Source organism: Acomys minous (assembly GCF_964271855.1).
Source record: "Acomys minous genome assembly, chromosome: 12".
Taxonomy (NCBI): Eukaryota; Metazoa; Chordata; class Mammalia; order Rodentia; family Muridae; genus Acomys; species Acomys minous.
Window position 1 is genome coordinate 91,680,770 of NC_140493.1, and position 11,884 is coordinate 91,692,653.

Genomic DNA, 11,884 nt, shown 5'->3' on the forward strand with positions numbered 1-11,884 from the left:
GTCAGAACAGTCTCCACACTTGAGTGGAGAGTGGGTTATGACTTTCTCACATACTCTGGTGCCTCACATTTGACCATGTCCCCTGGAGGGGGAGACCTGGTGGCACTCAGAGGAAGGACAGCAGGTTACCGAGAAGAGACTTGATACCCTATGAGCATATACAGGGGGAGGTAATCCCCTTCAGTCACAGTCATAGGGGAGGGGAATAAGGGGAAAATGGGAGGGAGGGAAGAATGGGAGGATACAAGGGATGGGATAACCATTGAGATGTAACAAGAATAAATTAATAATAATAAAAAAAAGAGATGGAAGATGAAAATCGGCAGGAGAGAAGGCATGCGGCAGGGAGAGAGACCAGACCGGGGCTTCTGACAGATGACATCGCCGGGACATTTCAGAGGAAAGATGCAGTAAATGATTAATGCTGTAAGACATGCATTTTTTCCCCATGAAATCTTTCCTTTCTCTTTCTTTTCTTTTTCAGAGAGACTTTCAGCAAAAGTCCAAAAAAAAAAAATCATCAAAATGTAGTTTAAAAAGTTTCCATCTCATCAGGCTGTTTAGGTAACTACCTGAGAGTATTGCTTACCACAGTGCCTGGAAAGCAGAAATCTTCAGTAAACGGCAGCGAGTGTGTGTGTGTGTGTGTGTGTGTGTGTGTGTGTGTGTTGCTTTGGAATGACTGGCTTAGGTTCAGGTGGAGAAGATGGTATGGGATGGTATTATCTTCAGGATAGTAAGCGGCGTTGCTAGGTCCTGGGTCCTGAGTTGCCAGAAGCCTGGCTAGCTGGCGCCGTGGCCAACATTGCATGGTCTTTAAATATAGCACGACTTGGGGGAAGGCTGTGAGATAATTTTCAAGTTATTAAGAGCCCTAGTTATCTCTTAATTCAGTTCTTTATCGACAGGTTAGGCAAATAAGACCCGGAAACACCAAACATTTTATTCAGGATCATCAGGCACATGCTGGGTGAAAACTTGTGTGTTCAAGGTGACTTGAGATGCTCATCCTGTGAGATTCACTTATTCTTTGAGAATTTCGCAGATGAATGCGACATATTTTGATCACATCCATGCCCCTCTCCATCTCCTCCCAGACCTACGTCCACACACCCCTTCTCCAACTTCATGTCTTTTTATTCAGTGGGTCCGAGTTATCAGTGCCCGTCCCCCATGGATGTGGAGCCATCCACTAGAGCATGGGCAACCTGGCAGGGGGCCACACCACTGAAGACAGGTGATTGCTTATGCATAGTTACTCTGTGATGCGCGCTAATTTGCGCGTCCACTTTACATATTGTCATCCACAGTCTAAAATATTTATGCACTGCAAAATCATTGCACTGATTGAACTGCTGAAATTGAAACACTAAAGTAGCACATTAGCATATATTAGGAATGTAAAGAATTGCCAGTGCTTTATTGCTGCATAAATGGCTTCCTTATTATTACTACTCTAGTTACTACTAATTATTTCTTATAATAATTATAATTAAAATTATAATTAAGCAACAGGCAGAAAACTAATTAGTGTAACATGACCACATTTTCATATGTAAATAAAAGTATTTCTAATAGAAAATTTTATGTCAAAATAGGAGAGAAAACAACAGTGCATTTTTATTCAAGTAGACTTTAAGTGCCCTTATCATTAAAAAAAAAAGTATGTGATATGTCAGTTTAGATTAGTCATTTCACAAATATACATATTTCAATACAATACATTATATAAAATAAATATGTGCTGACAATATTTCTTAGTTAATAATATAATGGCACACATATAAACAAAAACTCCTGCCAAAAGTGTATGTTTTAAGTTAAGTTCTGACCCCACGTTGGTGGCCATACTTGCCCTTGTGCACTATTTCCACCAGGGGGCAGTGCTGGTCTTCAAATGGAGCTTGTGTTTTGGGCAAACCTTGACTCTTAGCTGGAAGCTATGTGAGACTTGATTGCGTTGTGTTGATAGTGTGCTGTACAGATTCCAAAGGAGCTTCTTTCTCATCATCTAAGGTGAATCTCAAGAAAGCTGGAAGTGAGGGAAAGATTTCTTTTTTGTATAGGCTAGCTTTTTTCCTTCCTTCCTTCCTTCTTTCTTTCTTTCTTTCTTTCTTTCTTTCTTTTCCCATTTGACCCAAACTCGTGTCACGTAGGAAGAGGGATCCTAGACTGAGAAAAATGCCTCTGTCAGATTAGCCTCTAGGCAAGTCTGTGAGGGCATCTTCTTTATTTGTGATTGATGTGGGAGGGCCCAGCCCACTGTGGGTGGTGCCATCCCTAGGCAGGTGGTCCTGGGAGATATAAGAAATAGGTTAAACCCGAGCTTGAGGGCAAGCCAGCAGACAGCAGCTCCTCCACGGTCTGGCCTTCAGTTCCTGCCTCCAGGTTCCTGCCCTGCTTGAGTTCCTGCCTTGACTTCCTTCACTGACAGTCTATGACCAGGAGGTGTAAGATGAAATAACCTTTTTCTTCCCTCAAGTTTCTTTTGGTTGCAGTGTTTATCTTGCAGTGGACCTGGGTGTGGTTCCCAGAACCCCCACATAACCCCTCATCTGTAACTCCAGTCGCAGTGTCAGAGACACCCTCTTCTGGCCTTCACAGGTACTGCAAGGGTGGAGTGCTCAAATACATGGAGGCAAGACACCCATACACAGAAATAAAAGTAAGCCTTAAAGAGATATTTATCCAACCCCTATGGTTGCAGCAGGTAATACAGAGAGAAAAACAGGTACATTCTCAACTCTTATGGATTTTTTCTTTTTGGTGGAGTGTTGGTCCTAAGTAAGTAACCATAAAATAGAAATTGTCTTAAAAATTATGGAGAGAAATGACTAAAATAGACTTAGTTTAGGCTGGGGTAATCTTTTAAAGAAAGACAATAAGTAAATAGAAGAAAGGCGAAAAACAATTTTCTAGGCAGGGACATGGAGAGGCAGTCTTAGAGGGGAAGAGAATATAATTAGAAATAAAATATTTATATTTACCCCTAGGGGCTGTTAGCTTATTTTATATTAATATAGCAAGCTTCAAGATAATTTAATACTTTATAACAAAGGGAATACTCTTAACTAACAGCTCTAGAGGTTCAAGAACAAAGCATTGCCCTCTGTTTCTGTAAGAACCTCCTGCTGGTGGCGTGGTGGAGGGAGTGCTGTAAAAGGGAGAGGTCACACAGTGTAGGTGAAAAGCCAGAATACAGAGGTGTCAGGATCACGTCTACAACAGCACTTTCAGAGGACTAACCCAGATCACATGAGAAGTTATTCTGTCAGTTCCTTCCAAGGGTGGTGCCCACAATGATCTAATCAACTCCAGGTAGGAGTCAGCTCTTTTTGTTTTTTTGTTTTTCTGAGATAGGGCTTCTCTGTGTAGCCTTGGCTGTCCTGGACTCATTTTGTAGAGTTGGCTGGCCTCGAACTCACAGCGATCCATCTGCTTCTGCCTCCCGAGTGCTGGGATTACAGATGTGCGCCACCACGCCCAGCTAGAAGTCAACTCTTAAAAGTTCCCACTACTTCTGAGCACGGCCATACTAGTGATCAAACTGACAGCACATAAAACTCTGGGGAACACAGTCCAACCATAACCAAACCGTAGCAGGAAGGAATATGCCTTCAAGGAACCTGGGGATGGATGGATGGCAGTATGTCAGATGACAGCTGGTAGAGGATGCCTTGGCCTGGGGGAGGGACTTTAAATTAGATTCTGAGCATCAAGGGTAACCATTGAGAAGTGTGAGACCAGTTTTCCCTCAAAACTGTAAGCAGGTTGTTTTGTTGTTGTACTGGCTGGTGTGTAGAGGGGGACTGGTCACAGAATAAAAATCAGTACTACGAGAAGCCATTAGAAAGCCAGGCACAGTAATTTGGGGGGGGGTGTTCAAGTGACCGGAGTCAGGTAAGAACCAGATGGCACTGTGAGAATTTTGAAGACAGGCTACAATAGCGCCTAGCAATGACTAGCCGAGGTGAGGGTAGGAGTGAACGGAAACGAGGAGGAACAAGGTTTATTCTTGTGGTAGTGAAAACAATGGTCCCTCCTAGGCATCAACACTGTTAATAGGAACTGTGACTGTATTCCCTTAAAGGGTGAAACGGGCTTCATCGATATGATCGAACCAAGGATAAGCCATCGTGGTTCCGAGGGCGCTTTCTTAGAGTAGGAACAGCGGAGGGCTGGGGCGCTGCTACACTGTGTCCCTGGCTGCCCTGGAGCCGACAGTCATTAGCCAGTTTCTGCCATCCTCCAGGGGCAGTTCAAGAGTCATGCTTTCTAGTGGCCCTTCCCTGACGTGACATTCTGATTTGAATGCCTTGGTATCTTGTCTATGATCTTTAGTCCCTGGTGGACACACCGTCTGTGTGGCACGTATGACAGGAAGCGGCTATATTTTAGGCAGGAAGTGGCTATAGAGTAGATTCTTTTTCTTACTGCTTTCAAGATCTAGCCTGTGTGCGACATGGGTTGCACAACTGTGCCTCTTAGCCACTGAATTACATTTTATGGCACTCTGAACTCTCCTCCTGGTAGGTGTTAGGTCTGGTAACTGAGGTGCCTGTTAGGGTATCAAAGTGGATGCTCCTGCATCCCAGGTACCAGTTGCAGAGTACTGGCTCCCCTCTCAGCACGTCTCACCCTTGGCTCCCCTCTCAGACCCCTAGCCTAAACTCTGCCAGACCCCAAGCTTCTCTTTCCTTTCCCCAGCTTCTCTTTGCTATATAGCACAGCCATTTAGCCATCTGCTTTCTTGGTCCTCTCTTGGCTGTTGGCCTCTTTGTCCAACTGCTCCTCTCCCTTTCCCAGACCTCTCTCCTGGCCTTCTCTCTTCTCTTCCTCTCCCATTCTCCCCTATCTCTCACCTGTCATGGACCTGTCTATTCTGCTGGCCATGTTCAGTCTGGACCCTTCCAGATTCTCTCCCTTTCCCTCCCTCCCTCCCTCCCCCCCCCCTCTCTCTCCCTACAATAAAAACTTTCTCCTCAACCATACCTAGGAGTGGCCATGTCCTTCTTTTCATTAGCAGGATCTTGGGATTGGTTGTTGTGAAAAGATTTCACCATCGATGCTCAAATGTACACCAAACCCTTGACGTGGTTCTGCAGCCTTGCCCTTTCTCCAACAGCTGTTTCTTCTGTCACTGCTCCCATGTTTTCTTCATGCTTGCTCATGCACTAACACTTACAGCATTTCTTAACCTCCTTAAAGGAGCTGTTCATTTCACGCCTTACCGTCTCTCTCAATGCCAGAGGAACAAGGGGGCAATATGGCTCCAGGGCCTTGATTGTCTGGCATCTGAATGGCTTTCCTGCCACAGTTACAATTCAAAGCACCCTCGCTGGTTACTTTATAGTCCCTTGAACTTTTACAGTTGTCTGCCAGCCCTGGGGTTGCTCTTCCTGGAGGATAAAGAAGGAAGCACTGAAATCAGAGTGCTAGCAAAGCTTTTAGTGCATGGAAGGCCCTGGATGTCCTGAATACTCTTTACTTTTTTTTTTTCTCAACTGAATCATTTCATTTTGATTGCAAAGTATTTAAGATAATCATGTATTATATTTTTGGCTGTGAGCCCAGGCTTTAATGGCTGAGGCATCTCTCCAGCCCAAATAATCATATATTAAATGTACAAGGGAATTGGTCTTGTTTGCATTGTCGTGGATACGTTTCCTTCTTGGTTCTTAGTTCCCCGCATTTCCGGGTTCATCTTGTGAGGTTCTGCACATATTTCTTTGGATATGACTCACTAATTTTGTTGCTCAACCAGTCCCTTATTGGGCTTTAACAATTTGTGCTGAAAACCATGTTAGGGTGGGGCTTCCAGTGCCAGGTTAGGCAGACCCAACCCTCATCTCACTGGTATTACAATCTAGCTTAAATTTTGCACTGGGATACAATTTAGTATCCCAAAAGAGTCTCAAAGTACACAGGTTGGCAAAGGAGTCTCAACCCATCGAGATTGAGAAAGGGTTTTGTTGTTGTTTTTCTTCTTTCCCTTTACTAATAAGGACTCTTGATATTAAGAGACCCTGGTTCTCAGTGTCTGAGGAGGGGCACTGTCCCTTAGGACACACTCCAAAGTGTGTTGTTTATTAGGGTAGGGTTTATTTAGTAGTATCCCACTGAAATGGCAAGGGATCATGGTTCAGCTCTTGGAAAGCACTGGAGTTCAAGTGAAGAAGGATGCTGAAGTTGCTACCAATGGACACAGGCAATCCAAAAGCATACTAGGACTTCCCATCTTTATCCTAAGCAGAGTACTAAGTAATGTCAATTGGTGTCTTAGTTAGGATCACTATTGCTGTGATGAAACACCCTGACCAAAGCAACTTGGGGAAGAAAGTGTTTTTATTTATTTATTTATTTTTATTTATGTTTCCTCATCAATGTTCATCACTGAAGGAGGGCAGGACAGGAACTTGGAGTCAGGAGCTGATAGAGGCCAGGAGGGAGTGTTGCTTATTAACTTGCTCCTCATGGTTTACTCAGCCTACTTTCTTACAGAACCTAGAACCATCATAATGAGCTGGGTCCTTCCCCATCGATCACTAATTAAGAAAATGTCTCTACGTCTGCCTATAGCCTAATCTTAGGTAGCATTTTCTCCTCTGAGGATCCCTTCCCCTCTGAGGACTCTAGCTTGTGTCAAGTTGACACAAAACTAGCCAGCACAGTTGAGGCCTAACTGGTTGAGAGATATAATTCAGTGTATACTGAAAGAACAAGGTCTTTAGTACTGATTACAAAACAAGTGTTGGGGGAAGCAGAAGACTTAATAGATGTCTGGTCAGACCCCATGGTATCACCTGGCAGACATAAAATGATTTTATTGAATATATAACAATTTTGATGGTTTCTGTTGGGCTGTTATTTTTGTTGTTGTTGTTGTTGTTGGACTTCTGTTGGAAGACTTAAGTAACATGAGACTTGAGAAGTGATATTATAATTGGAAGAAAATAAAAGTCAGAAAAGATGAGAAATATTAAAGAATGTGAAACTTTCTTTTATACTGGGAATCTTATTTGAGATAATTTAAAAACAAAAACAAACCAACAAACAAAAACGTCCAAGATTGAAGCAATGTAAAGCCAAAGAGCTAGGAGTTCTCCACTCTATGTGTCTTTAGAAAATGTAAGTTTGGCGGGGCAGGGGTGGGGTGGTGGTGGTGGTGGTGTTATGGACTTTAAAAACAAAACCAAACCCAGATTACTCATATTTATCTGAGCACACCCACGCAAATAATAATGCTGACAAATTTATATAGTTTGCATCAGTAAGAAAGTTTATTGAAATTCATTAGTAAATGAGAAATTCATTAGTAAATCAGAAAGTTATCTTTTTTGTCCACAAAAGAACATTTTCTGATAAATGAAAAGAAGAAATACAGAAGCCACAAAACACCTTTTAGACCCTTATTTTCAAGGAGTGAACCTATTTCCATAGACCATTAAGACAGAGGTGTTTTCTTGGACATTTTGCTTTCTATAGGTCTGTGCAGTGGCTTGTGTAAAGAGACTCTTCTATGCAGCTTAATAGAAGCGTTTCTTGGTTTCTGATTCAATCATAGACGAAAGGACTCGACCCTCAGGTGTCACCTCCTCAATTATCGTCTTGATCACTCTGGTTTTGTTAGTATCTGTGAATAATAATAATAATAAAGAAGAAAATTAAAGGAAGCTATTTGTAGGGAATCCTACTAACAAGCTAATATTGCAAAGGGAAGACAACATAACGTTTTCAAGTTCTGAAAAAAAAAATCCAAGCTGTAGACGGCATTTTCAAAATTTGGTGTCTATGATTAAGAACACAAATGAAAACCTAACTCGAGATTTTCATTGTTTTAAAATCAGCTCTTAAGTTTAAGGAGCAACAAAACCATTGGAGAAAGTTAAAACTAAATCAGATTACCCCAGTTAGGATCTGCTGACCTTGGTCCTTTAGATGATTGGTCGCCGGACCCGGAAGATTTGAACCCTCCGCTTCCGCTCTGGCTTCCGCCACCGCTGGCACTTCCGCCGCCGTAGCCACCACCGGAACTGCCGCCGTGACCACCACCGCCGGAACTTCCGCCGCCGTAGCCACCACCGGAACTGCCGCCGTGACCACCACCGCTGGAACTTCCGCCGCCGTAGCCACCACTGGAACTGCCACCGTGACCACCACCGCCGGAACTTCCGCCGCCGTAGCTGCCGCCTCCAGAGCTTCCGCCGCCGTAGCTGCCGCCGTGGCTTCCGCCGGAACTTCCGCCGCCTCGTCCGCCGCCGTGGGATCCGCCTCCGGAACTAAACAGAGTGTGAGGCTCAAATGCGGTCACTTTGAATTTCAAAGCGCCAGGCTGCGCTCCAGTGTAATATTTTGAGAAAATACAACCCAGACAAACTTGTCTATTAGTATTCACCCATTTGTAATAAATATTTATACACAGAGCCCTAATTCCTGAAAGCATCACTGCTCCCCATCCTGCCTCTTTTGCCATGCCCTCTGGCGTTTCCTCGGGTTTGGGTAAGCTCTGCTATGTGGAATACTGAGTGAAAACAATAGAAGGTATCGACAGGTTTCCACTATACCTTCCCTCTCCTTCTAGCAGGCTGCGGTAGGTTTGGATCTCATTTTCCAGTCTGATCTTTATGTCCAGGAGATTTTGGTACTCGGCGTTCTGGCACTCGGTCTCAGCTCGAATCTGTTGGAGCTGTTCCTCCAGGGCGGAGATCTGGCTTTGAATCTGGGAGAGCTGCATGCAGTAGCGACCTTCTGTTTCTGCCAAGGAGGCTTCCAGCGATTGTTTCTGGGAAGAAGGTTTTTATTAAGTATAGTGGAAGACGGAAATTATTCAGTAAGACATCAGAGAAGGAAAGGAAATAGGACACGCGTGCTTCATGGCAACACTGCAGTTTAAGCGCGATTGCCTCAATCCTAACAGTTCTTTTTTCTGCACAAAGCTTCGATTTTGAGTCTCCTTTTTTGCCCCCAACTCATTCTAAGCACGAAACAGTGCAGGTGAAAATAAAAACCACTCTACAAGATTTAACATACCAGGGCCAGCTGGGACTGTAGTTCGATCTCCAGACCCTGAACAGTACGTCTCAATTCAGTAATTTCACTCTTATGGCTGGACATTTGTTCGATGTTGCTGTCGATTTCTGTGGTGAGTTCTTTGCTCTAGAGGATTGAAAAGGGCAAAGATGAGACTATTCGGGCATGATAACAAAACCTCCGTGGGCTTCCCGGAGAAGGGCGACTCACTCACCTTCTCATTGAACCAGGCCTCTGCGTCCTTGCGATTCTTTTCCGCAAGCTGTTCATACTGGTTTCTCATGTTGTTCAGCAGCTGAGTCAGGTCGACTCCTGGGGCAGCATTCATTTCCACGTTCACATCACCGGTGGACACGTTCTGAAGGTCTCTCATTTCCTGTTTGAGGAGCAGTTTGATTTAATGACTGCACCATGACCAAGATGGACTTTAGTGTGTGTGTGTGTGTGTGTGTGTGTAATTTTGTGTCACCTCTTCGTGGTTCTTCTTTAGGTAGGCTAGCTCTTCAGTCAGACTCTCGATCTGCATCTCCAGGTCAGCCTTGCTAAGGGTCAGCTCATCCAGCACCTTGCGCAGCCCGTTGATGTCGGCCTCCACGCTCTGGCGCAGGGCCACCTCATTCTCATACCTGAAATGAGCAGGGTACAAACACTTGGATATACAGGAGAACAAATGTTTACTTGGACGAAGACTGATTAAGATGCAGCTACGGATTTGCTTTCATGTCATGACAGCATTTGTAACACAGGGATTCACAGGAATGTTAATAGTTTGGAATGTAGGAATATTAGTAGTTCGACGCAAAGAAAGTTAGCTGTTATTTAAAACACATCTTCCTTTAAAGATTACCTGAAAGATAGTATTACAATTAAAATTTTCTTTAACAGCTCAGAACTGTTTCGTTCTGGGCGAGTGCAGGGGCACCCAAGGTCATTGTTTTAAACACCCGCGTTCTTTGTGCCACATTCACTTAGCTTACTTCAGCCTGAAGTCATCGGCAGCCAGTCTGGCATTGTCGATCTGCAGCAGGACATTGGCATTGTCAGTTGTCAGGGAGAGGACCTGGAAGGAGAGACACACGTTATTGAAAAGATCAGGTGGGTATATGGCTTTTTAGATTTGCATGGGCGTGTTGCATTTTTATATAATTCTCTCCCAAAACTTGGAGGGAGGTTAATTTAAGTGTAGAGGTTTACAAACTTGCCTGTAGAGTACATTTTTTTTTCCTCTTGAGGTTTCAGTATTTTCATAGCCATGATTCCTTTGTGAGTACTAGCTGGAATTGTATAGGTCTATTCCTGCCACCGTCACCCTCTCTCCCTTACAGTCTGTGCTTGCCTTGTATTGCAGCCAACTTTGGAGTGACTCACACCTGTATTTGTTTAATGTGCTATAAATACTTCTAAGTGTATATACCCTGAATTTATAGATGTAGTTAACATAGCCCCTAGAGACAAGGGGTATCTCTTTTCTGTGTTGGAGAGTCGGTGTTTCCTGCACCGTTAGTGCTAGATATGGCTTACTTGTTTATAGATATAAGTAAGCCATACATGTATATATATGTATATATATGTGTGTATATATATATATGAATATATAACATTCACTTAAAATATCTTAGTTCCTACATTTGTACATGATCTAGCATATTTTAGCTGTGAACTCACTGTATGCTTGTTAAAACCTAAAAGGTTCTCAGTAGCCTGCCACCCTGGAAGACAGGAAACACACACACCAGATGAAGATTGACATCACCATGCCATCCTAGATACCTTTGATGAGTCTTGGTTACATTACACATAGGAAAATTAACAGGTAGAGACAGGGAACAGCTGCACTTTGCTTGGCTTAGTGTCATCTGTTTGCATTACATGGCTAGAGTCGAGTTAAAGCTGGAATTTAAAAGGCCCCTTACCTGGTTCTTAAGGTCTTCGATGGTTTGGTAGAATTTGCTGTAGTCCCGGGGCTCCCGCTGGCTTGAGTTACCATGTTTCTCATACCACTCTTTGATTTTACCCTCCAGCTCATAGTTGGACTCTTCCAGAGCCCGGACTTTGTCCATGTAGGTAGCCAGACGGTCGTTCAGATTCTGCATGGTTACCTTTTCATTCCCAGAGAGAAGGCCACCATCTCCTCCTCCAAATCCACCACCAAAGCCTCCTCCGTAGCTACCTCCACCAAAGCTACCTCCACCGAAGCTGCCGCCCCCAAAGCTGCCTCCTCCGTAGCCTCCACCAAAGCTGCCTCCTCCGTAGCCTCCACCAAAGCTGCCTCCTCCGTAGCCTCCATAGCCACCTGATGAGCCCCCAAAGCAGCCTCCACCAGAGCTCCCATGGCTAAAAGAGCCACCGCTGAACCCCCCTGAGCTATACCCTCCACCATAGGAGCCTTTGCTGCTGGAAATTCTGAGGGATGACCCTCCTCCTCCACCTCCTCCTCCTCCACTGCGGGAGGAAGAGAACTGCTTGCTGGAGCTGAATCTAACAGACATGGTGGTACAGTGTAGCTCAGGGAGCCTGCCTCCAAGGACAGTGACTGAGCCTTTATATACTGAGAGGGCGTGGCTCTCAGGTGCTAGGCTTTGCTTACTTGTATGGTTTTCTTTTTGCCAGCGTAGCATCTTCAGCTTATGATTGCATAAATTATCCCCAGGAATAACCAATACCTCTTCAATGCTTTTGAATTTGCCCTGAGTACAAATGGGAACTTTGTTGTGTTGAAACTAAAGACGGGTGGAGTTCAGATGAGTGTACGTTCTACCTTTCGAAGACCATTGAGTAAGCATTTAAAAAAAAAAACCTAAGTTTTTCCTCATGTTAATTTAGGTTGCACTCAGTATTTGCTAAGTTTGAAAAA

The 11,884-nt window shown here is 44.1% G+C and overlaps 1 protein-coding gene across 3 annotated transcripts; it reads right to left on the reverse strand.

Annotated features, from left to right (window-relative positions):
- Positions 1-7,252: 7,252 nt before the first annotated feature.
- KRT10 (keratin 10) lies at positions 7,253-11,559 on the reverse strand. 3 transcript variants are annotated; one of them, XM_084748806.1, is made up of 9 exons: positions 10,944-11,559; positions 10,008-10,090; positions 9,500-9,656; positions 9,245-9,406; positions 9,031-9,156; positions 8,565-8,782; positions 8,221-8,279; positions 7,906-8,190; positions 7,253-7,633 (listed from the first exon to the last, which is right to left on the reverse strand). In XM_084748806.1, exons 1-9 carry the CDS (start codon positions 11,517-11,519, stop codon positions 7,527-7,529), a joined length of 1,773 nt encoding a protein of 590 aa, XP_084604932.1. In that variant the 5' UTR covers positions 11,520-11,559; the 3' UTR covers positions 7,253-7,526. The 3 variants fall into 3 exon arrangements, with proteins under 3 accessions (XP_084604932.1, XP_084604931.1, XP_084604933.1); XM_084748805.1 differs by having other exon boundaries at positions 7,906-8,279; XM_084748807.1 differs by having other exon boundaries at positions 7,926-8,279; positions 10,944-11,558.
- Positions 11,560-11,884: the final 325 nt, after the last annotated feature.